Raw genomic sequence first — 27,875 nt, forward strand, 5'->3', positions numbered from 1 at the left:
ACCATTCCCTCCCAACAAAACAAAACAAAAACAAATAAAAACCACAAACTTCACACACATCATTAGGGGAAAATATATAAATATATATATATATATATTTTTTTTTTAAAGTATATTATAGTGAGTAAATAACAGGTCCAGACAAGTAATAGAGAGGGTACTAAATTATCTTTCTACAGGACATCTCAGCAGAGGCTTAGCTCAGTGAAAACTTAAATAATTGCACAATGCTTTAAAGACAATCCAAATAGAGTGTGTTGGGAATGGAAATTTCTTCAGGTCATTGAGTGTAGGTCAGTGGAATTATGATTGATAGATGTCATCAGAAGAGAATAGATACAAAATCAAAGAGCTAGAAGAGACCTTAAAGAATGTTAAGACATATGACTTTATTTGACATGTAGAATAGAAACAGGACAAATAGGTGGCTCAGTATATAGAAGGCTGGGCGTGGAGTCAGGGAGACATCCTCCTGAGTTCAATTCTAGCCTTAGACACTTATTAGCTATTAATCCTATTTGCCTCAGTTTTCTCTCTTGTAAACTTAAAAGGAAATGGCAAATCACTTTGGTTTCTTTGCCAAGAAAACCACAAGTGGGAAGCATGAAGAGTTGGACATAGACTGAATGATTGAGCAGTAAAAAAAATTGAATTTTAAAGTTACAGAACCAGTATGTGGCAGCATTAAAAATGGAACATGGTGATAGTGCAAGCAGGTCTTCCTACACTTTTTTCTTTCTGTTATCCTGTCTTCTGATTGTAGCTAATCATATCTCCACCTGAAGTTCACACACACAAAAAAAAAATCTTTTGAGTGAGCTTTCTCTCTTGGTTCAAGCAACCAGTAAGAGTAATATTCACTACGAACTTCAGGAGAGACATTTGACTACTTTAAATCTGGCACAGAAGTTAGCACAATTCCTTATACATATTAGATGCTCAGTGAATGTTTGTTAAATGAATTAATCAAGGGTCACTCCACTCAGCAAAAAGTAATTTTCAAGTTAATTCTGTTGACTATTTTCAACTGTCACCACAAACAATATTGTTGTCCCCAAGCAAGGAAAGAATCGTAGTATATCATAGCAAAAACAAACCTTAAATCTCTTCTGAATATTTCCTTTCTTTTAATATCAAAGAAATTGAGATCTGGGGAAAAGAAGTAACTTCTTAAAAGTCATATGGCTGGGAAACTGCAGAACCTAGACAAAACTTCACATACTCTGATTCCAAATTCAATTTCTTTTCCTATGTACAAGACGAAAACTTAACAATATTCCTCTGATATATAATCATCCTAATAAAGGACTATAGGTTTATGGAACTTATTTCTGAAGGGGATATAAGTTATTCTGGCCTCTGAGTTTTATGCAACCTCTCTTCTTAAGGAGAAACGTAGCTGGGCAGAAAAAGAATATTGCCAATACATTGGGCAAATGCCTTAAATAAGATGTCCTTTTAGTATGTTGAATTGTGTTCATCGAATGGATTTTTAATAACTTTGTAAACAAGGGAGAAAAAAAAAAGAAAGAAAAAAATAGTTTGAACCCAAAGGTTAATGAATGTAATATAGTATTCCTGATCTTGAATAAGGCAATTGCCCTCTTTGGTTATTAGTTTACTGTTCTTCAACATAAAAAAAAAAGAAGCTCAAGTAGACGATTTCTAATATCCAGGTGGGCATTATCAGGAAAGTCACGTACCCACATATATGTACGGAATTAAATTCAACAATCATTTATTGTATTTAAAGGAATAAAATATAGAAGTAATCTATATTAAAGAATCACATATATATTGCTGATGCTTAATTTTTGCAAGGTAGGTCACTTGCTATTTTGAAAGGAAATTTTTAAAAATATTTTTAAATGACTTTGTCAGTGAAATTTTAAAAATGCTTAAAAAGTATTTATGCTGTGTAAGAAAATGTGTTAAGTAACACAGTCATGCCCCAGCTCTTTAAAGAGTTCATGAAATTTTCTGAATACAATAAATTCTCACTTTTGAGCATAAGTCTTATTAATATTATTTTAATAAAGTCTAAATTATGAAATATTTTAAAATGAATAGTTGCATACTTAATATATAAAATATATAATTTAAACACATATGGTTATACATATCAATGGCTAGTGATCATTTTTAGAGGCCTTGGCTGTCTTTCATTAATTGAATATAAACATATAATTATATTAACCATCTGTAACTATTGCATTGACCATTTGTAGGCAAAGCTTCAAAGTTATCCAAATGAAATGAAGAAAAACCAGGTGGTCCCCAAAGTTTCATTACTATTTTATTTAGCATATTTAATACATAGATTAATCTATATTATAGTTCTGAAGAATAAATATGCCAACAAAGTTAGATCTAAATAAAGTTTTATATAGTATTCAAATCAGCTTTCACTATATCTTAGTAGGATTGAAGTTCTTCAACCTTATCTAGAGAATATTAGAGCTAAGACTCATACACACATATTCTGACATGAAGTTCAGTCCTCTTTCCACTACATGCTATAAGCACAAGGGAAAAAAAAAAGACTGAATACCATCCTATAATATATATGCATCAGAGTTGGTCCAAGGAACAAGATTCTTGTTTTTAGAGTTAGAATGCACCTCATTATCCATTTATTCTGATCTCCTCATTTTGTAGATGAGGATATTGAAAGAATATTGATCTGGGGGGCTTGTCTAAGAAAGCTGGGATTATCTCAAAGAGACCTGTGGTGAATAATTTTGTAAAGTTAATAAACAACTAATAATTTATTTATTTGTAGAGAATAAAGGGCAAATATTGAGGCAAAAGAATTTGAACCTGGGTCTTTTGGCTTTAAATTCATTGCTTTTTCCACTGGACTAAATTTTCTCCATAAGAATTACTAGATATTAGAGGGAGATAGTACTTATTTTTGATGATAGGAAGAATATTTCAATATCTTATTTTACAGTTTACAAGCAGTGTAAGATTGAGTGTTCAAGTTGGAATTTTAAAATTTGCATTCTGATTGTGACACAAAATTTTGTGATCATTTACCTCTACAGGACTCCAGAAACTCATTAAGACTCATTTGCCCAGGCACAGATCTTTCAATTTATCTTGTTGGAGAATATTCCCACACAGTATAAATCACTAAAATATCTAGGTGGGCCAAGCAGTATGAGCAATTTGTATGAGTTTGAGCAGTTACTAGAACTAGGAAATAGGAAAAAGATCAATTTCCTCCTAATTGAAAGCAAGAATCTCCAGGCTAAGTGCCTCTGATACAATTTTCAGTGGATTTATATTTTTTAAAAATCATTCATTATATTTCATTGCAAGAAATTCATCTTGCATTCTGTGTCATGGAGTACAGTTGTTCTTTATGTGCATTATAGACATAAGAAGAAGAATTAAAAAACAAAACAAAACAAAACAAAACATTGGACGTACTTGGATCCGACAAGATGGAATCGGTTTTCGGCAAAAACTGATCACAGCGGACTCCTTGGTAGCCTTCTTTGCACCTGAGGAGAAGGGGATAAATGACAAACGTACACATGGGATAGTGAAAGTTTAGCCTCACATCAATGAGTATGAGGATTATTGGTACCAATTATACAAATTATTTTTAAAATATTGGCCTGTTTATTTTTATGCACCATTGGTAAATCAATATATTTTGAGTCTCAGAAGAGAAAATTAAAGGAAATTCTATGTATTCTCCACAAAGGCTTTCCCTTGATTTGGAAGTTTTGTCTACTTTTAGAGAAGGCATTTCATTATAGCCAACTATTTACTATGATTTCATCTTTTAGTTGTTCCATTTACTACCTATATGACTGTGAAGAACTCACAGCTATTTAAACTCACTGGAACCCAGCATCCTTTTCTGTAAAGTGAGGGCTTCAATTTGATGACTGCTAATGTCTCTTCCAGTTCTCAATCTGTGAATAATATGAAAACTAAGCCCAGGTAAATCTAGGTCTTTTATGCAAAACATATGCATAAAATTTGCCATTTTTTTGGAAGGGTGAAGAGTTTGCTTGTTTTGCAAATCTTGATGAGTGAACATTAGAGCAAGTGAAGTTTCTTAAAAGAGGTATGCAATAAATTATTTTACAAAATTAAAAACCATCCCTTAATTATTCTGTAGTGAAAAAGTGCTATGCTTGGAATCAAGTACAATTAAGTTCAAATCCCATCTCAGAGACTTGTTAACTATATCATTAGAAAATATTTAATATCTAAGCTTCAGTTTCCTTTTCTGTAAACTAGGGATTAAATAATATCTGGCACTCTGGCTTATTGTGAAGATCCAATGAGATAAAATATGTAAAATATGGTCCAAATCCTAAAGCTTTATATGGAGTCATACATCCACAACTTGAACTTCAGAATCCATCTAATTATCCCCCTTCATTTTATAAACATACAAATTTGTGCCCAAATATGTTATGTAACTTACCTAATGTCACTTATTTATGTGGCAGAGCACATGATTCCAAAGCTTGTTAGGAAATATTAATTTTTTTCCATTACACCATAATTTCAGATTATTGCCTTGATATTTTCAAGTTGAGCCTTGTTGTAGGATCAATGATTTCAGAATCTTTTCTTACCACATATAAAACAAAACTCTAAGAATCGATTTGATTTTAGGAAGATAAATTAATATACTCTGGTACTTTTTCTTATACCTTCTGAGCTTGTGAAGTAGGGGATTGGACATTCACCTGGCTCATCAGGAGCCAAAGGGAAAGGAATTTAACCAGAAATCTGAGTGATGGGGCATGTAGCCTGAGCCTTGCCAGTCCACTGGAGATGTGATCACTATCAGTTCACTCAGTTTTGGCTACTTGACTGCCTCTGACAAGTGCAGCACATTACTTCACCTTGTCAGTGCAAGAAATAGGAGTGAAAAGCCAGGATGTCTTGCCTTTGAATGATTCCTTAAAATGGAAGGTGGCATTTAATGGGTTTCTTTTTGCTTAATATGTGCTGCTTGAGTTAAGAAAGGCTGCTCCTGCAGTTTGCTCCTGGAATAAATTTGTCCTTCTTAGAGCAGCAAAATATTAGGCCTCTGCAATAAGAGCTAAGAAAAAAAACTCAGGTTGTTGGAGATTTATGAAATCTGAAGAGAAATTGAAAAGGGCCAGTACAATTAAAATCACATCAGTGAATTCTTTTTTTAGAATACATTTTGTTGTTGTTGTTGCATATCAAAACTATTAGATAAGGCCTATTTCTACCATGGCAGCTGAAAAGAATGACACCAAGATAATTTTATTCTTTCTATTGTGTATCAAAAGGTAATCCTGTAAATGAGTGGCAAACTCTTAAACATCTTTTCAAGCATGGTACTCCAGAGAATTGGCATTTCTCATCACAGGTTGAGAGCCAATGTCTCTGATACTCAAGATACTAAATAGGCTATTGCCAAAAAAAAAAAAAAAAATTACCAAAAAAAAGTTACAGCAGTTGCAGTTTTTCATAACCTTTCATTATTCATTTAGTAAACTCATATTAAAGGAAGTATATCACTGCTTTGATAAAAGGAAAAAATGATTGTGAAACTTTTCTGGAGAAAACCATCATTTTTGTCTTCTGTGATGCAAGAAGATGTCTAAATGCTGTTTGTTAGTTTGGGCTTGTAGGGAATCACTAGCAAACTAAGCATTTTAAATTTCAACTTGAAGTGATGAGGTAAATGTTCTATATGTATAAGATAGATCTGTGTTTTGGTTTTGTTTTTGTTTGTTTTTTGTAGAATTTTTATTTCAGCAAATAAGAGCCTCAAAATGGACACTACTGTGGTTTAAGCAGTTTTGTTTGATTGTTTAAAATAATAATATTAAAATGGTTTTGCATTAATATAAGAGCTTTTCAGTAGAAGCACTTTATTTGTTTTTTCCTTAAGTCAAAATGTATGCTCATCATATCTTTCCCTATCCTTTCTGGGAAAATGAAAACATGAATACATTCTTAGGCATTAAACTGATTCTTCATGGACATGATGTTAAACTAAGAGTGCCTACACTCACATATGCTCAGCTAAGGTGACTGGATACAGACCAACATATCTGAATATGAGATTCCCACTGATGGAAGATAATAAAATAGATCCATATTGAGGGAACCAAGCTCTATGTTAAGTCAATTTCTACGGTACTACCTGAAGAGGCAAGGTCATTATGAGAGCAGAAAACAATGCTAATTGGTCCCATGTCTTTAAAAATAAGAAATTAAAGTTTCCACTTAAGAATCTCATATGCCAGAACCATGGGTTCAAATACATCATAATGGGTAATTGAATGTAGCCAATAGGCAATTCAAATGAGAGGATTTGAATTTATAGCAATATTCAAGAGAGTAAGCAAAAGGGCAAATCTAAAATGTACTTGGATGAAACAGAATGCATCAGGGCTGAGTGTCTGATGTTTTTTTTTTTTTTGTTTGTTTTATTTTGTTTTGTCTTGTTTTGTTTTTAAGGAATTGAAGTCTGAAACATGAACTTACATGTTTTATTTTTGTTTTTACTCTTTTGCCTTAATAGTTAAAGAAAAGCATGAATATTTCAAAGAAAGAGGATTTTGTGATAACCAGATCTTTTGTGTTTTTTAGATAGTAGTGCACATTTATCATAAATTATGATAGACACAATATGAGGGATTTTCTAATCATAAAAGAAGAGTTAGAAAAGATCTTGGGGGTCAGATAGTTCAATCCATATCTGAAAAGGAATTCTACATCCACCCACCCCACCCTATACAACATTTATTCTTTTCCCTGAATTCCAGTTTCACAACCTCAACTATCTGCTAGGAGTCTCACTTGATGTTCCTTTCTCATCTCAAACTCATTGTGTAAAATAGAAGAGAAAAGTCCTGCTTTCCTAAACCTACCCCTCCTCCAAACTACCTTATTTCTGTAGATATCACTACCTTTGTGATAACCAGTCAGTTTTCAGACCTTAGAGTAATACACCATATTTTCCTATATTGATTGGCATCTAAGTGAATATTAGACTTGGAAGCAGGAAGATCAAACTTTCAATCCTGCCTCAAGACAGTTAGAAGTGTCCCCTTGGAGAAGTCATCTATTAACCTTCAGCTTAAATTTCCCAGTTTATAGAATGTGGATAATAGCCATCTACCCTTTCCCCATCATCACCTACCCTCAGTCATCTACCCTCTCCTCCTCCTCACCCCTGCTTCCCTGTATCACACTTCACCTCTCATCACCAAAGTTGCTATGAGAATCAATTGAGGTAGCATAATCTTAAAGCTCAATATAAATGATGGATAGCTCTTATATTTAAAGGGCAGGTAAGTGGCATAGTAGATAAAGTGCTAGGCTTGGAATCAAGTAGACACTTCTTGAATTTAAGGCAGATCTCAAATACTTGCTGTGGGACATAAGTAAGTCACTTAAATCTGTTTGCCTAAAACCTCAAATGACATCACAAAGAATCTAATGTGACTGCAAATACCAAACAATATAACTTTTAATCAATTGAGAAATCATCAATTCTACTTCTTCAAGTCTTAAATCAAGCCCCTTTTGACTCTTTTAAGCCACTTTCCTAGTTCAGACATAGCCAATTCTATTGCCAATTTGTTGGTCTGCCCTGCTTTTAATTTCTCCCCTCTTCAATCTAGCCTTTATATAGCTACCACCTTAAGGTACATAATGCACAGATCTGACTGTTAATTTCTTAGAACTTTTTATTAGCTTCTTTTTTACTTTTAGAATATAATACAACCTTTTCAGCTTAGTTAATCCTTAATTTTTGTTCAGATCAATTTAGTCCTTGTTCAGCTCCTTCACATTCTCTGTTCCAGCCAAATTAATCTACCAGTTCTACCCGAACTTGCATTCCATTTTCCATCCTTGTGTTTACACAGGCTTTCCCCATACCACAAAAACCCTCTTACAGGGATATTATATCTTCCTGTTGTCTCTCCAATTATATTTCTCAAGGGGACAGACAACAAATATATTCAAGATGCAGAAGGGGATCTTTTTACTGTTTTATCTTTTTCTTTATATTCCTAATATTAATTATAGTATCTGCTGCATTACAATTGTTTAAAAAAACTTTTTGATCCAATGAATGTCCCTGTATCCCCACTATGAAACTCAATTCTCTGTATGTAGTTGGCACTTAATAAATGTTTAACTTGAACATCACCAACAAGTAAGAGCCAATTTGGTGTGGTGAGAAAACTTTGGCTTTGGAGTTAAGAAGATCTGGATTCAAGTTGTGTCAGAATAAATATTGATTTTTTGATCATGGGCAAACTGACTTTCCCTCTCTGTGGCTTAGCTAACTTAAAAGGACTGATAAAAAAATGCTTCATAATTCATGACAGAGAGATGATAAATTAATATGTTTAATGTGAAACACATTTTTGAACTTGGTCAATGCAATAATTTGCTTTGCTTGGATATGGCTACATTATGAATTTCTTTCTTCTCCTACCTCAGGGAAAGAAGCAAAAATTCTGTTTTATTTTTAAATTGAAAAGACTACAAATTACAAAGAAATTAATGATCTGTAACAGTGGAGGAAATTTTCACACAAGGAGTTCCTTATACTGACATGATCACAAGTCCAGAACAATAAAAATAACAAATGAAAATAAGTGGGAGAAAAAGACATCATGTTTTCACATGAAAAGATTTATTAATGGTGAATTTACTAAAGCCTGAAGGAACTCATTCTCTTTTTTAATAGTTCTAAATGTTAAGAACTCCTTTTTTCCTCCTTATTTGAAGGCTAAAATCTGCATCTTGGAGTGGTTTCCACCCTTTAAATTTAGTTCTGTCCCTGAGGCAATGCTAAGCAAGTGTAATCCCTCTTTTACAAAACAGACTTTTAAATACTTAAATATAGTATATTGTCTCTTCTCTATCAATCCTTCTATAAAACCTCATTTGTTATGATCCCACACAGTCATAGGAATTTTCTATAAATGCTATTCAATTTGTTAGAGGCCTACTTGATTTGGATTTTACATATGATTTCCTATGTAATCAAATATTGCCTCATTGCCTTCATCTTCATTAATCAGATTGCTCAGTCCTTTCCATTCAACCACCCATACCAAAAGTCACAAGACATATGACTCATCATTCACACCAGAAAACTAGCTCTGTAGGGATTTCTGCACAGTGGCCCTACTCTCCTACATCTGGAATTCATTTTAGGTGAAGCTACTATTCATCTCACTGCCTTTTCTCTGGCACTCTTTTCTATAACCTCCTAGAAATCTCTCTAGTTTCTTCATAAGAGCCATGTTTTTCCTCCTCACACACCCACTCCTGTTCTTCAGGAAAAGTAAACTATGATCCAATTAACTCTGACCTTGTTTCTGGATGTGTTGTATCCATCTATCCTCTTTGGCTTTATTTGTCATCTATAACATTTTACATCAAAGTTTTTCTCCCTGGCCACCATTATTCTGTGTCTGTTGTTTCTTCCTATGGAATTGTAAGCTCCTAGAAAATATAAACTATCTTTGGATTTGGATTTATACACCTAATATTCCACACTGCTTCAATTTTTAGTAATCCTTTAGGATAGAAACAGATACAAGGATTAGAAGTCTCAGATTGGAAAACACTTTCTACCAATATGTATCTATGCTTTCTTTTCAACTTAGTCTTAGAGAGTTGTCTACTAGAGAGACAGGTTAAATGACTCTCTTGCTTGTGGTTATAGAGCCAACGTTGATCATTCTGTTTTTAAAGAGGTTCAATGACATCTCATGGGTGATGTCTTGCTTTGCACATGAATTAGATTTAAATGAGGCAGTTTGCCCAATCAGTCTTACTACCTTTTGTTGAGTAATCAAAATGGCAGGACAAAAGTCAAGAAAACTGGCAATGGCAATGTATATATAACCTTGGCATCTGTGATGCCTGACAAAGTTCTATGGGCTCAACAACATTTGCTTCCACCACCTTTATGGACATTAGAACAAATTGTTTTTTACTCCATCCATTGTGCGGAGGGATATTTTCATATACTTGAGTAGATATTTTCCTAACTCATTGACAGATTTGAGATCCATCAGTTACCCTCAATTTGGTTTGGCCCCATATGACAAAATGTTTTACTAAAGTATGGCTACTGTCTCTTCCTTTGAGCCACAGATAATGAGAAATCTCAATTCTGAGTAACCCCTTTAGTTTAACAGTTGAATGCACCATAGGGCCAACTTACACAAAGGTTCGTTTGGTTTTTTATTTATTTTTAATTAATTAATTCATTTATTTATTAGAGGAAAACCTTGAGCTCAGTTCTTTATCGGTATAAGAGTATCTCTCCATCTGCTAAAGTACAGTGCCTTTTGGCACATAGCATGTGCCTAATTAAAGATTTAGTTAGATAGCACAATATATAGAACATAGAACTTCCAATCAGAACTTCCTGAGTTCAAATCCAGCCTCATATACAATAGTAACCTATTAATAAAGGGTAACTACAAAGAAATAACTAGGCTGTAATAGCTGGAAGAATTCATCTTTGAGAATGTTTTTTCTACTTCAATTCAACTAAGGTTTGTAATGTATGAAACCATCGAGCTATCTAGTCAGTTGATTAGTAATAAGACAGTTTGTACTAGGCTATAAAATGATGCTTGATAATGTTTGGAATTTGAGGACAGAAACTGAAAAAAAAAAAAAAATGCTTAAGGCTGGATAGTACAAACAAGTTCATAAGAGACCCAGGGGACGGATGATCTTTCTTTAATCTTAATTATATCCTCTCATTGTTTATCTCAAACACTAGCTACAGATACAACCACTGTCCCTAGATATAATCATTGTCTCTAGATATAAATGCTGTCCCAAGATACAATCATTATATGTTCTTGTAGGACACCTCTTCCTTGGCATCGCTAATTGCTAATAGTAACAAAATAATCACTATTTTTATATGCCAATTTATTTATTTATTATTTTTTAATACTGACAATTGACTCCAATTTTACACCTGGTAAAAATTGTGACCGTTTACCTATTTCTAATATACTTAATTCCCTCTAGAATCCCAATAAGGACTTTTTACAAAATTGCTTTTCAACTTTACCTTTAACAACATAACCTGCTGGACTTATGGAAACAATGACTAAATGGTATTTAAAGTCAAGGAAAATACTCTTTCTTTTTTTTTTTTTTTTTTTTTTTTTTTTTTTTGGCTGAGGCAATTGGAATTAGGTGACTTGCCCAAGGTCACACAGCTAGAAAGTGTTAAGTGTCTGAGGTCAGATTTGAACTCAGGTGCTCTTGACTTCAGGGCTGGTGTTCTATCCATTGCACCACCTAGCTGCCCTCCAAAATACTCTTTCTCATAGATGATATAGACTTTCATTCTACTAGTCAGGCAACAGTGTTTAATTTTTGTTTGTTTGTTTTTAATAACTATAACTACTAGTTCAAAAAAAAACTAAAATGAGAATCCATTGTTTAATTGAATAATACATTGACCAGAAATTGGTAACTTCTCTTTTAAATGTTATTTTTGGACTTTTTTCTATTACTGCAATTGCCTCAGTTACTACAGTTTAATAATTTGCAGGCATTCAAGGTTAGAGTACACCATTCATAATTAGTGGTATTTAAAAGTTTATTAGTTTTCTTTGTCTAGAGAAAAGATACTAAGTCATCACTATGTAGTAGTTATAATATTTTATAGGCACATTGAAACATGTATCACAACTTTCTACTAGAAAAAAAAACTGACTAAATTTTATTCCAGATATCATTTTATGATCTAGGAAATGAAATGACATTTTATTACAGTAAATGAAATAACCTGGATGAACCTGATAGTCAAAGGAGCCATTTTAGTATCTTTGATCTTATAGGTAGTGACTTCTTGACATTAAGATACATTAATTACTCTGAGATTCATTTTCTTCATTTCTAAAATATGATTTTGTATTAGATGATTTCTAAGGCTTCTTTAATTCTAATATTTTGTCTCTTATTCTATTTCTAAGAAATTATGTTTCTAAATACCATTTAACTACTAAATTATCTCTCCATCTCCAAAACATTTGAATTTAATGTAACCAAAATTGTCCATTTTGTATTTCATAATGTTTTCTAGTTCTTTGGTCATAAATTCCACCCTTTCTCCAAAGATCTTATGGGTAAATTATTCCTTGTTCTCCTAATTTATTTATGGTATCATCATTTATGCCCAAAATCATGTACCTATTTTGACCTTATTTTGGTATGGGATATGAGAAGTAGGTCTATACCAAGTTTCTAACATATTATTTTCCAGTTTTCCCAGCAATTTTTGTCAAATAGTGAGTTTTTATTCCAGAAGCTGAAGTTTGGGGGTTTATCAAATATGAGATCATTATAAATCTTATTATTGTGTCATATTTTATTTAGTTTTTAAAATAAAATCCTATACATGCATTCATGCATGAATCTGTTCCTTATGTAAGCAAATTTGTAGTAGAGAATTAAAATACACTAGGTATTTATATAACTCTTAACAAATGCATGAGAATTCTTGGGAAGATGGAAAAAGTACCAGGCTTAGGACTTTTATAAGATTTCCAGAAAGCAAACTCTTTGGAGCCAAAACAAAATGAGTTGGTGCCAAAAGAATATTTTCTCCTTTCAGTTATAAAGAACCAAGGTGAACTTCTGTTTGAATAATTCAATGGATCCATAATATCCTCCAAACAGATTAGATCACAACCCTCTTGTCCATATCCATGTAAATCCTCCAGAAAGTGTATAGTCTATATGCTCATGTTCATCCTTTAGATTACATATTACATATGTATCAATGAAGCTAACTACCAATTATTATTCTCTCTTCATATGTGATTTATCCTTATCCCTTTTCTAGTCACATCCTCTCATTAAAAGCACTCTTCAATTTTCCATTAGCAATGCAACATCCTCAACTGCTCTTATGTTTTGGACCAAGTCCATTGTCCATCATCAGAGGCAAAGATCCATGAAATGGTGAATGGGCTATCCAAGCAGTGATATATCTTAATCTAGACAATAGATTTTGTTTATCTAGTTGATATTTCTTGTTTTAATAGGCCATATTTTATTTTAATGATCATGTTCTCATTTTAGAAACATTAAGCTATTTACACAAATTCTGTCAATGTAATCTGCAAACAAGAACATCTAAAGGTTTTTTTTTTTAAACCATATATAAGGAATATCTCTTCCACTTAAGCTCTGCATTGATCATTGTATGTGAAAATGGCAAACACCTTTGGAAAGCATGGTTGTCCTTTTTTATATCTTTTTTTGATATAAATAATCATTGCCATATATTATCTGGTATGGATAAGTTCTCTTTATTGTTACATCTTTCAAAATACATTATATGGTTTATACTCATACTCATGGGAAACACTTAGTTGGAGGAAAGCTTTTAAATGTCACTTAAAAAATCTTTTGATGATATTTAAAATATCACCAAATCACCTTTTTAAAAGGAATCACTAAATCATTCACACAATGAAATCTTATGCTCTCTATACTTTTCAATCAATTATGTGACTGTTGTAGAATGTTATTTGCTAGAGTTTGTGTGTTCTTTTCTTAAATCTTCATCAATGATACCATAGATTATTCTCATAAAGATCTTATAGAAATGGTAAAGAAGTCATTTGTTTCATTAGTTGATAATTTCTCAACATTTTTTTGTTATACATGAGTATTCCTTCCTTTTTTTAAATGTCTTGAGAATTAATCATTTGATGCCCTTTGACCATTTGATGTAGTCCTTTCAGAACAGGACTGCTCTCTGTATGGATGACTTTGTATATGTAAGTCCTTCTCCCTCCATTAAGATTCCGATAATGGCACTACTAGGTCAATGAGTATGCACAGTTTTAGAATCTTTTTGGAATAGTTCCAGATTGCTCTCCAGAATGGTTGAATAATTTCACAACTCCACCAATAATGCATTAGAGTTCCAGTTTTCCCAAATCACCTCCAACATTTATCATGATCTTCTTCTGTTAATCTTAGCCAATCTGAGAGGTATTAGGTGGTATCTTACAGTTGTTTTAATTTACACTTCTCTCATCAATAGAAAGAGCTTTTTTTCATATAACTATAGATGACTTTCATTTGGTCATCTGAAAATTGTTTGATCATGCCCTTTAACTATTTATCAATTGTTAATGACTTGTATTCTTATAAATTTAGACAGTTCTTTATCTATTTGAGAAATGACGCCTTTATCAGAAATACTGGCTGTAAAGATTTTTGCCCAGCTTCGTACTTCTCTTTTAATTTTGTTTCTGTTGGTTTTATTTGTGCAAAAATTGTTTAATTTAATGTAATCAAAGTTGTCCATTTTACCTTTCATAATGTATTACTTACATGTACAAAAATGTTTGTACCAGCTTTTTTATGGTAGCTAAGAAATGAAAATGAGTAGATTCCCATCAATTGAGGAATGGCTGAACAAGTTGTGGCATATGAAGATAATGGAATAATATTTTTCTATAAAAATGATGAAAAACCTGATTTTAGAAAAGTCTGGAAAGATTTACATAAACTGATACTGAGAGAAACAAGTAGAACCAGGAATACATTGTATACAATAACAGCAAGAAAGTGCGATGATCAGCTATGAAAGACTTGGTTCTTCTCATTGCTTCAGTGATTCAAAGCAATCTCAACAGAAAATGGCGCCTGCATCCAGAATAAAAACTACAGAGATTGAATGTAAATCAGTACGTACTATGTACATTTCTTTTTTTCTTTTTTTCTTTTTTTAATTTTTCCCCTGGGTTTTCCCTTTGCTCTGATTTTTCTCTCCCAACATAATTCAAAAAGCAATGTGTGCTACTAAAAATAATTTTTAAAAAAGAAATCATATTTAGCAATGGGCTAATACATATTATGGCCATATTGCTTCAAAAGTAGGGTGTGTGTGGCCAGGTGTGGGTGTGGGTGTGGGTGTGTACGAAGAATGTGAGTTCAGAAAAACAGTTTTCATTAGGGACACTCAGGATCCAAAAGTTACAGCTGCCACAAACTGCTATTTGTGTATCTGAGTGTCAGCAGAAATAAGAAGGATACACTTCTTGACTTTAGCAGCCCCGTGAATAACAATCACTCAAGAGGATGATGCAAAAATCTGTACAAACTAGTGATAAAAGTCCATGGTAGAACTGGGAGAAGAATACAGGCATTCTCTACCTAATGTTAACTGGTTTCCCAGAAACACAAAATTATCCAAAATGATCCAAGAGAGGGCAATAAATTCTACAAGAATTATGTTATAAATGGATGACTGGCCAACTGACATGATAGCCAACTTTATGGGGAGTTTTAGTTATAAAGAATTATCTATGTATTTGAGAATTGACAAATCTTATGAGAGGCATGACTGAATAATTTAAAAAGAAAACATTTGTATTAGATAATCCCAAGATGGGACATAAGGGAAAGAAACTCATACAACCAGTATGATAGCTATCTTTCGGGGAAAAAAAGTCTGACATTTCACATATAATATGAAATGACATGAAATCAGATTTTTTAAATGCCTGCTTTCTGTGAAGTGATATGAAAAATTCAATCTTGTTGGCTCAATTTTACAAAAGTCAGATGTGATTTTGTGAGTCTGATATGTTTTAGCTTACTCCATATCATTTTGAGTAAAAGAGAAAAAAAAACACATTATGATCAGATTTTGCTACTTATGGAGCATTGGTAATGTAGATAAATCCTTTACAGAAGAATTGGAGGGAGGAATAGCAAGAAAGATGTCGATGCTTTCTTTCAGGTATCTATATCACAAACTATTTTTTTCCTTCAGTGATAGTAATTATTTGAAATTATATATATGTATATGTGTGTGTGTATGTATGTGTGTGTGTGTGTGTATATATATATATATATATATATATATATGTTACTGGGGGAGGAAAAAATAATATAGTAAGAAGAGATTATAAAGGGTCTTAATCACTATTGATCAGAAAAATGCAAATTAAGATAACTCTTAGGTACCACTACACACTTCTCAGATTGACTAAGATGACAGGAAAAGATAATGATCAATGTAGGAGGGCATGTGGGAAAACTGGAACACTACTACATTATTGATGGAGTTATGAACTGATCCAACCACTCTGAAGAGCAATGTGGAACTGTATCCAAAGAGCTATCAAGCTTTGCATACCCTTTGATCCAGCACTGTCTCTACTGAATCTGTATCCCAAAGAGATCATAAAAAAGGAAAATGACCCATATGTGCAAAAATATTTGTACCAGTCCTTTGTGTAGTGGCAAGGACTGAAACTGAGTGGATGTCCATCAGTTGACAATAGGCTGAATAAGTTATGGTATATGAATGTTATGGAATATTATTGTCCTATAAGAAATAATCAGCAGGATGATTTTAGAATGGCTTAGAGAGACTTAAATGAACTGGTGCTAAGTGAAGTAAATAAAACCAAAATAATTTTGTATATAGCAACAAGATTATGCAATGACCAATTCTGATGGATGTGGCTCTTTTCAACAGTGAGATGATTCAGGCCAGTTCCAATGGACTTGTGATGGAGAAAGCCATCTGCACCCAGAGAGAGAACTGTGGGGACTGAGTGTGGATCACAACATAGTATTTTCACTTTTTTGTTGTTGTTTGCCTGCATTTTGTTTTCTTTCTAATTTTTTCCCTTTTTGGTTTGATTTTTATTGTATAGCATATTATTTGTGGAAATATATATAGAAGAATTTATGTTTAACGTTAAATATATTGGATTACTTGTCCTCTGGGGAGGGGGTAGGAAGAAGGAAGGGAAAACATTTGGAACACAAGGATTTGCAAGAGTGAATGTCAAAAACTTTCTATGCATATATTTTGAAAATAAAAAGTTTTATTAAAAACAAATAAATAAAAATGAAAAAAGATATTTGTTTAAAAGTAGAGGAGATATTGGTCATTCCTAGTTTCTCCCATATTATTTTCCAGTTTTCCTAACAGTTTTTGTTTAATAGTGAGTTCTCATACCAGAAACTGTAAGTATATCAAATAGTAGAGTAATGTAATTAATTTACTCCTAAATCTTATGTACCTAATCTATTCCACTGATCCACCACTCTATTTTTTAGCCTGTATCAAATAGTTTTGATGACTGCCACTTAACAATATAGCCTTAGATCTGATACAATTAGCCACTTTCCTTTGCATTTTTAAAAATTAATTCTCTTGATAAGTTTGACCTTTTTTGTTCTTCCAGGTGAGTTTTATTATTATTTTTCTAGTTCTACAACAGTAATTTTGGGTACTTTGATGGGTATGGCACTGATTGTTTGCTGTCTTGGGACAAAGGAAAAGAAAGAATGGAGGGAAGAAAATATTTGGTATTCAAAAATCTTATAAAAATGAATTTTGAAAAATAGGTTTATATGTAACTACTTCTGTTTACCAGTATATACAATATATACATATGTGTGTGTATATTTATTGTTCAGTTATTTTTCAATTGTGTCCAACTTTTCATGACACTATTTGAAGTTTTTTTGGCAAAGATATTGGAGTTGTTTGATATCTTGTTGTTTGCTCATCTTATACATGAGGAAACTGAGGTAAATAAGATTAAGTCACTAGTCCAGTGTCACATAGTTAATAAGTGTCTGAGGCTGGATTTGAATTCAGGATTCAGGTCTTCCTGACTCTAGGCTCTATCGCATCATTTAGCTGCTATAAATATATATGTATGTATGTGTGTATTTGCGTGTATTTAATATCAACTTCATTTCCCAGCAATATATCCTCACAAGAAACTAAATGTTGAGGAGAAAAAAATATACTTTAGGAAAAAATAATAGCATATCAATCAAGCTTTACAAACTATGCTGGGATAGTGTTGGTGGTGGAACTTCACATTCTTGGCTACAAATCCTTTTAACTCACCAACAGGTTTATTCCCTGTGCCAAGAATGCACAGTGGAGAACAATTTGTTCTAATAGCCATAAGCGTGGTTGCAGCATGTGGTGTGGAGCACTTAGACTTTGATCAGGCATTGAAGATGCCGAAGTCATCCTCTGCATTCTGGGCCATTGCCAGTCAATTTGACTCTTGTCCTGTTACTGAACTTAGATAAGTCAGAAAAAGAAAGTGAGGCAGACAATTTATTCAACTCTGCTTCACTTAAATTTAATGTATGTACAAGTAAAGACATCCTCCATGGAATCATTGATCCTTTTCAAAAACTGAGGATAAACAACAATATTCCAGACATGTAGTCTCTCACGATAGGAGGTTTTAAAATGGGATTCCAATATTTCATCACCTATAACAGAGAAAGGATATTGATAAGTATTACTGAGCCCATCAGAACCCCCAAATTGTGTGAATATGTGTGTATAAATTCATTTGGAATATAATGGCATCCAGATTTGTCCAAAATTTTGTGATGATTCTTTCCAGAATTTACATTTCTATGAAAGGAACAATGAAAGTATCATATATCAAGTGATCCCAGAGAAATCAAAATTTTTTTCATGTCACATGCTATGAATGATGTCCTTAAGTAAAGAGGAACATGGATTAAGAATATAAAACAAAAATGAAAAGAAAATCTAAGAAGTAAATATTATTTTTAAAGTACAACTTAGATTGACAGTATAAAGGAAAGAGAGAGCTCATTAGTAAAGGAACTAATAAAGCTGGTAGAATGTTTCAAAAGAAAATCATAATAATTATTGTCTCCTTAAGAAAAATTAGGTGGCAAAGCATACACTCAGTGTCATTGGCAAATCAGTTCCCAGGTATCTGTGAACAAGTAGAGAATAAAAAGTCCTGCAGCTTTCCAATTTAATTAAGTGGAAAAGCCAAATGAGATTTTTATAGTTCACCTTCCTGGATCACAGAAGTGTTCCACATGAAACATGATTTTTAAAAATGGCACTTTAAAACCTTGTAGTGGTAGAAATCCCCATTCAATAGAAAAATGTTCTTTTTTTTTTTTTCCAGGATACTATACAATCAGCTAACTAGGGTGCTGGGTTCCAGCCAGCTAAAGAAACTGGACAGCTTTGATCAGAATTCACAACAATGTTTCTCCCTTGTGTGATAAATGATTTACTGCCGAGGATAAATTAATATAATCTTTCATTATGTATGACATTCATCAGCTATGAGGAAGCTTTGGACTAAATGGAAAGTGATTTCACATTAAAAGCCTCCTGAAACTCAAGCAGAGATGAAAGACAAATCTTTCCTTAAGTAGCATAAATTAAAAAAAAAAAATAAAAGATGCAGGCTTAATTTTATATCCAATCAAAGATAAATATGTTTCAAGAGCTCGTTATAGAACACTTTGAAAGCTCCTTTTGGGATCGCATTGAACCAAGACTCTATCCAAATGAAATGAAACTGTGTATGAGTTACTATGGTTGTCTGACCTATTATTATATTTGAATAGAAATGTCCACTGAAATGTGCACAATACACTTCAATAATGGAGCAGTAAAGACAACCAGGAATTTAAATTCTAAAGTTGACTCAAGTTGGTATGCAGTGGATTGAGCCCTGAACCGGAAATAAGGAAAATCTGAGTCCCTATCTTGCCTCAGACACGTACTGGTTGTATAATCCTGCACAAATCACCAAACTCTCATTTCCTCACGTGTAAAATGAACTGGAAAAGTAAATGGAAAGTCACTCCAGTATCTTTGCCAAGAAAACTCCAGCTAAGGTCAAGAAGAATTAGGCACAACTAAAATAACTGAGTAATAATAACAAAGATGACACAAAATAGTTTCCTTATATGCTTATCCCCAAACTTAGTTCAATTTGGTACTTCTATTTCTTTGGATATGGCAATGATATTACAAAGAGTACCCTCAGACCTATCCTTTGAAAGTCTTACCCTAACTCCTGCAAAGAATCCCTTCCTGACATGTAAAAAGCTTCATCTTCATCTTCATCTTTCATAAACATAATTGATTTGAAATATATATATATATATATATATCAGTACAGCAAAAGTTGAAATACTTAGGAGGCAAAGTGAATAGCATGCTGACCCTGGAGACAGGAAGACTCATTTGCCTGAGTTCAAGTCTAGCCTCAAATATTTGCTGTGTGATCCTGGTCAAGTTATTTAACCCTGTTTACTACAGTTCCTCATCTGTAAAATGATCTGAAGGAGGGGAATGGCAAAGCATGTCATTATCTTTGCCTAGAAAACTTCAAGTGGGGTCATGAAGAGTCTGACCCAAATGAAATGACTGAAGAATAATAACAAATATTGACATCAAAGAAATGAGACCACATATGTTCACTTCTAATAGATTCTAAGTGCTCTCTCTGGATGTGGATAGCACTTTTTGAAATTGTCTTTTAAAATTGTCTTAAATCATTGTTTTGCTGAGAAGAGCTAAGTTGTTCATCGTTGATCATCACTTAATATTACTGTCGATGTGTACATCAACTAAGACCAAAGTTATATTTAGTATTTGCACCAAAAAAAGGAAGCACATCATAAAACTTTTTGAATTATGAAAAGAATACCAAATTACACTCATGGTGGCTTCAGTATTTGATTATATTCTTACTCTGTGAACACCATTTATCAATTTATCTTCTAGTTTTCTATTAATCAGAACTGTCCCTTCAATAAATAAATGAGATAATATAGAACTTAATGATAAAGAAATATGCCCTAATAACATAGACTAAGAAATTTCTCTTTTTTCTTATATACCTGTAAGGAAAAGGAGGCACTTTTCCTCCTCCTCGTCTATCCTTAAGAAATATAAGCATCTCTTTCAAGGATCACTTGTATGCCAGCCAATTTAAAATTCCATTTTCAAGTTTCATCACCTTCATCACTATTTATATTACCAATGGTGACCTTTCCCATTGTGCATTATTATTTTAAAAAGGCTTGTAAATATTACCTCATTTGATCCTTACAACATCTCTGAGATATAGATGTTATAATAAACTGTCTATTAGTACAATGAACTAGTCCTGATTTTGGGAAGATATTAGCTCAAACCTGTACTCAGCTATTTATGAGTTATGAGATCCTTGGTAAGTCATTTAACTTCTCTCTGCCTCAATTCTCATCTTCAAAAGTGATATAAGAAAAATACCTATCGCCCAGGATTGTCACTAGGATTAAATGAGTTAAAGTGTTTAAAGTACTTTGCAAACCTTAAAGTATTATAAAGATACTCTCATATTTATAATGGGCTCATAGAACTTTATATTTGAAAATAACCAAATTAATATTCCTAATTTCATAAGTGAGAAGATGAGTTTCAGAGATGGAATATAACACAAGTGATATATGACTTCAAGTTGTCAGAATCCAGATAAATTCTATTAACTCTTATGCTGATTTTTGTATCTCAATAGTACTTTTTAATCTGATTAATCTGTACTATACAAGTTCAGATGTGAAAAACCTTCATGACCAATCCATGATGAAATAGAAGCCTTCTTACAAAATTGCTCCAAAACGATTGACTTTTTGCTTGTAAAAGTGTGCTTTACTTTTGAGACTCACAACCGTTGATAGCAGATAGTGAAACAAAAAATATACCATCTTTTCAGATGAAGAATTGAGGCTTCAAATGATCAAACTTGCTCAAGATCAGCCTTAGCTGGAGAGTGATTCAGTCTTCTTTTCAAAATATGTTTCGTTACATGACATGATGCTACTTCTAAAACCTAATGAGGCTTTGGAAGATGAAACCACCTGTTTTCTCATTCTTTTTATTTGTAACAAATGAAAAAAAAAACTTTTGTACAAAGAATTCTTGGAGATTTATTATGAGACACTGACACAGATAGATAGATACATACATACATAGATGATATATAGATAAATAGATGATACATAGAATAGATGATGGATAGATAGATGACACATAGATGTATAGATATTATATGTATAGATGACATTTTGTCTGCGTCAGTTTTCTTATCTTCAAAATAAATACATAAATAGATTAGATGATTGATAAATAGGTAGATGATACATAAACAAATAGATGACAAATAGCTGATACACATTAACAAAGTCCAGAGAATCAGAAACAGGGTTGGGAAATGAATGAAAAAAAATTCAACTTATAAAAACAAATCAGAGTGTGGGATGAGGAATAGTGAGAACCCAATACTATTGAGAACCAACAAATTGATAAATAGGTAGATGATACATAAACAAATAGATGACACATATGTGTATAGATAATACATAAATAGATGATACATAGACAAATAGATGATAAATAGATTAGATGATACATAGATAGGTGATGCATAGATAGATGGACAGATAGATAGATAGACAGATAGACATAGCTAGAATACAACTATAATTTTAATGATCTAATCAAATTTTTCAAGGCTATCCCATAATTAGTCAATTTTTATAATTAGTACTTAAAAAGTAATTTTGTCATAAGCAAATATGACCCTGACTTGAAATTTATCTCTGGAGTTATGGGGATGGAGACAAGATGGTGGAATAAAGTCAGCAAGGGAATGTGAATCAGTCTGGAAAACAGGTCTTGGAGGAGAAAGGGAAAATAAGTTGCTTTGGGGTATATTGTAAGAATATAAATATATATCACAAAAAAATCTAGTATAGTATTGGGTTCTCCCTATTCCTCATCCCACACTCTCTGATTTGTTTTTATAAATTCAATTTTTTTTCATTCATTTCCCAACCCTGTTTCTGATTCTCTGAACTTTGTTAATGTGTATCAGCTATTTGTCCCTCACCCCTTTTTACTTGCCTCAGTAAATATACGCATAGCAAAGGGGTACAACTTTGACTCCACGTCCTCCTCTACAACTAATCAATTATTCCTAATGCCAGAGAGGGCATTAGAGAAGAACCCAGGCCCATCACTCTTCCTTCCTCCACTTCTCTAATTGTGACTCTCCAGACCTCAACACAATGCCTCCAAAATCCCCTTTATGCTCCCCTTTCCATTTTATATTCTGAATTAAAACATAATCTACTTGTGAGAAAGGGCTTTCTTCTTTATATTTGTATTCTCAACCTTTAGCACTGACATCGGTATATTTTAAAAGCTTAGTAAAGGCTTATTAATCAAATGAAAATTCATCCAGTTTACACTATGTATTGAAAAGAGTATCTTTACAAGTATAAAGTGTATTTGTATTTTACATTAAAATGCCATCAAAGCATAAATAACCTTACTTTTTTGCTATTAAATGAGGCATGTTTTTCTCAGTGAAGGTAACATTACATCAGAGTAAAAATTCAGACTTTTCTTTTCCTTCTTTCTGTTTTTTTTTTTTCTCTCCAATTTCTCTATAAGGATTGCTCTAGGCATAATTCTCAACTATTCACGTTTAATGTTCAACAATCTGCAATGGATGACTGCTTTTAGAACTTGTCAAATTGACTGAATACACACATGTAGGGTCAGTTTTGTATTTCTGTCAGTTGTTCAAATGGGGTTCCTAGGGAGCAGAGTTGGGCTGACTTTATTTCTCATTTTTAAAAATGATCTGGCAAAGAGACTACAACATTAATCTCCAAATTTGGAAATGATATTAAGTTCTTCTGGATAGACAACCAGAATAAACTAGTTTCCCATGGGGCTTTGTGAGTGGGCAAGAAAGTATCAGAGGAGCATCAGCCAGTATAGTTTTTAAGGAGAAAATAATGCAAATTAAAATTAGAAGATAATAAATCCTAAGATAACGATGCTGACCTAGGGAAGAGAACTAGGCATGACTTTAGAGCTTTCTTTTAAAGATATAATCCCAATAAGATAATAAAAAAAGATATATCAGGAGAGAGGATGTTAGAACAAAACAGAAATCATTACCCCAACTTAGTACAAACACTTATTTTGCCATCCCTTGGAATTACATGCATGTCTCTGTCAGATCTCAATTGACACAATAAAGTTAAAGAATATAGGCCAGATATAGGACTCTAAAGGACCTTGGAGAAAGTATGACTGTCACATGGGAATTAATCAAAGTAACTCAAAATAGGCCAGAAAATAAAGATTTAAATAATTAATTAAAGCAAAAATGGGATACATAATGAGGAAATACTAAATGCTACAACTAGGAGGCTGTTTTAAAAGAAAAATTTATTTTAAAAATATTGTTAATATAATTGGGAGTTGAACAGAACATGTTCAAAACATCCTTTTTAAATTCTAGTGAACACCTTGAAATGCATTGCCTTGAAGCTATGAGGATGACAAAACCTTATACTTTTGGACACAAGTGATTTAACACTGAAGATCTCTAGTGTTTTGAGATTATGAAGTATGCTGTTTTTGACCGTAGATCAGTAAGAGGTGACTTAGTTAATATTTTAAAATGTAGATAAATTCAAAATGAGCAAATGATTTAGACATAAAGGATAACATCTTAGCAAATTAGGAGAGCTGAAAAAAATTTTTACCTTTTAGATATATGAAGAGGAGGAAAAAAGCAAATAAGAGATAGAGAGGATCATAAGATATAAATAGATAATTCTGATTACATTAAATTAAAAAGTTTTTGCACAAATAAAACCAATGCTTCTAAAATTAGAAGAAAAGCAGAAAATGGGGGGAAGCAAGTTTCTCCAAAAGTGTCTCATTTCTGAAATATATAGAGAATTGAGTCCACTTTATCAGATAAATGTAAATGGCCCCCACTTGACAAATGGCCAAAAGACATGAAAAATTCTCAGAAGAAAAAAATCAATGTTATTCATACTCATATAAAAATACTCTAAATCACTATTGAGTAGAGAAATGCAAATTAAAATATTTCTGAGGTACTTCACACCTATCAGATTAGTCAATATGACTGGAAAGGAAAATGACAAATGTTGAAGCAATTGGAGAAAATTGGGACACTAAATAGTTTTAAAAAAATGTCGGAAGACTTATATGAACTGATGTAATGTGAAGTGAATAGGACCAAAAAAACATTGTATACATTAACAGCAATACTATATGATAATCAATTATGAATGACAAAGCTATTCTCAGCAATATAATTTTGAAGTGCTCATGATGGGAAATGTCATCTACCATCAGAGGGAAAAAACAAACAAACAAACAATGGAATCTGAATGTAAATCAAGTGAGGCATAGTTTAAAACATACTTTATTTTCCTTATGTTTTTTGCTTTCCTTTGCAACTTAGGTAATATGGAAATGTTTTGCATGATAATTATGAAATTGCCTGCCTTCTTAAGTAGGGTATAGGAAAGAGAAAGGAGAGAAAATTTGAAACTGTAAATTAAAAACAAAAAGCATATAATTGAAAAAGAAAGAAAGAAAAGAAAAGAAAAGAAAAAAGTAAGGGACTATTTTCTTTTCTGTGAGTCAACTATAATCAAAGGACTTAGAACCACTAAACCTTTAAAAATTCACAGCATCTTCAAATCTAGAAACATTCATTTCTATATAGATTTCATTCAACTCAGATTAGGAAAGAGCAGGTAATTCAGAGGAAGCCAAAATTCCAGCCTCATATTCACTGAGGCAGATTATGATCTTTAGCTACCATGTGCTCACCAATTTGTGGAAGCCAGAATAAGGGACATTTCTGCCTTTCTTTCATGATATCCAAAGTACAATATGAGGAAAAGTGGATTGTAAAGATTCATAAATTAAATAAAGTTTCATAAATTAAGATTCATAAACACTTGAACAATTATCTATATTCATTCTGCTCTAAAAATGAATTAACTTCTACCTAGAGGAAGGTGTATGAATGACAAAATTTTGCACTTCCCTTTGTGTTATGTGATCTTTTATTTTTTAAATCAATACCTTAAATTAAAAAAATAGAAATCGTGTTCTTCAAATTTTTAGATTATACATGCAAAGCTGGAATGAAAATCTAATACTGTAGGTGAAAAAAATACATTTCAAAATGATTGCAATAGTTTAGAAGGATGGATTATAATGTGAAAGTTTATCCTTAGCAGCACTGAATTCAAATTTCTGTAGTTAAGATAGAACAATCAATCACATGATCACAAAACTGATTTAGAAGCAAAAAAAAAAAAAGTGGGGATTTTAGTACACCACAAACTCAAAATGAGCCAACAGTATATGTATATGTACATATATAATACATATATACATATACACAAATACATGTACATATAAGTTATATAAATTTAAGCATTCTTATAGTAGTAGACAAAGCATGGACTCTAGATTCAGAACCCCTGAGTTCATATTTTATCTCTGACTAACTACTCACATGACATTGACCAACCATTTAACTCACCAAAGTCTCGATTCTCTCATCTGTAAAATAAGTGGTGTGGAGTTTATGACCCACATGGTCACTTCAAGATTTATAACTACATATTTAAAGGAAGGTAATTTACCTATTATATACAGTATTAATGTTTCCATATTTGGAGTCGTATATTCAATTCTGGATGTACATTTAGAAATTATATTAGCCATTAGTACTACAAAGTTCTAAAGATCACAAAGAATAGGAGCCACTATAATAGGGTATATTTAAAAAGTTCTATGGGAAAAGAATGAGAAGAAATGGAGATAGTTATATTGGAAAGGAAAACATTTGAGGTGGGGACTGTGAATGCTTCGTTTGAATATTCCAAATAATATCAAATGAAAGGAGAATTTTTTTTGTGCTGTTTTATAGAGTAGAAGTAGAACCAGTAAATGTAGTAATAAGGACTTCAGTTATTCATATTTTTAAATTGAATATACTTAAGAATATTCTCAAAATCAGATCTGGGCAAAAAAGAAAGATTGAGTCTTTTCTTTGTGCCCCAGGAAATATCTCAGCAGAGACTGGGTGACCATATGTTTGGGTTATTATAGAAAAGATTACTACATTTACTACATGAAATGAAAAAAAAAATAAATCCTGTTTTCCCTCTATGTGCATGTATACACACAATTAAATAAATAAAAATACAGTGGATGTGTTTTAACCAAGAACAAAATGAAAGCATCTTTTGGTACCACTGCCAGAGAAAGAATGCTGAGTATATCACTTCTCTGACCAAAGCATGTCACGTTTTTATGATCTAAGAAGCTGGAATACTTATAAAATTTGTTTATGCCATCTGTCTCAAAAATGATACATAAATCATGCTTCTGATCAATTGGATTATGGCAGTACTCATTACTCTAATGATTCATTTTCATTATAAACTCAGATTCTATATGCCAGAAATCTTAATTAGATTGCTCACAGATTTCTGGACATCATCAACTTTAGAAATGAAGATAATGGACACTTTCCTGCCAGATCTCTGACAATTGACCAAAGAGAACATTATGGATCACCTCGTTGTAACTTTTAAAGATAAGAGATGACAAACTATTCTATTTGCAATCCAACTGAACCATGAAGAGGAAATACAAGGAAGTCTTCTATTATAGGGGTTCTAAACCTTTTTCCACTCATGATGTTTTTTCACCTGAGAATTTTTTATGAGATCCTGGTATACGGGTATATAAAATAGATATACAAATCAAACATTTACTGATATAAACAAACATTTACTGATAATACATTTTGTGATCTCTCACATTGAGTGATGAGACCTCAAATGAGGTCACAACTCATAGTTTAAAAAAGTTTTTAAATCTAAACTTCTTGTAACCTCATTAAGCTTTTAACCTAGCTATATTCAGAAAAGATAAAAGGAATGGACCATTTTCTTTCACTTATAATCTCCTTTCTGAAAAGCAGGGTTGTATAGTGGCTAGCCAATTAGCCAGGCTATGGCAGATTTACATTGCAAATTTTATAGCACTACATAGATGAAAGCTATTATTGTTATGATTATTTTTGTCATTGTAATTTACCTGGTATGCGAGAGGCTCATAGAGAAAAGATTTGAAGGAAGAA

The 27,875-nt window shown here is 32.3% G+C and overlaps 1 protein-coding gene across 1 annotated transcript in view; it reads right to left on the reverse strand.

The window, feature by feature from the left end:
* Positions 1 to 616: 616 nt before the first annotated feature.
* The window catches only part of NRG3 (neuregulin 3), a 788,738-nt gene continuing 761,479 nt past the window's right edge, over positions 617 to 27,875 (reverse strand). Inside the window, exon 3 of the mRNA XM_031949463.1 lies at positions 617 to 3,509. Within this exon, the coding sequence (XP_031805323.1) occupies positions 3,329 to 3,509 (181 nt within the window). The 3' untranslated portion in view covers positions 617 to 3,328. The remainder of the gene's footprint in view (positions 3,510 to 27,875) is intronic.

The sequence above is a fragment of the Sarcophilus harrisii genome, chromosome 2 (genome assembly GCF_902635505.1).
Source record: "Sarcophilus harrisii chromosome 2, mSarHar1.11, whole genome shotgun sequence".
Classification (NCBI taxonomy): Eukaryota; Metazoa; Chordata; class Mammalia; order Dasyuromorphia; family Dasyuridae; genus Sarcophilus; species Sarcophilus harrisii.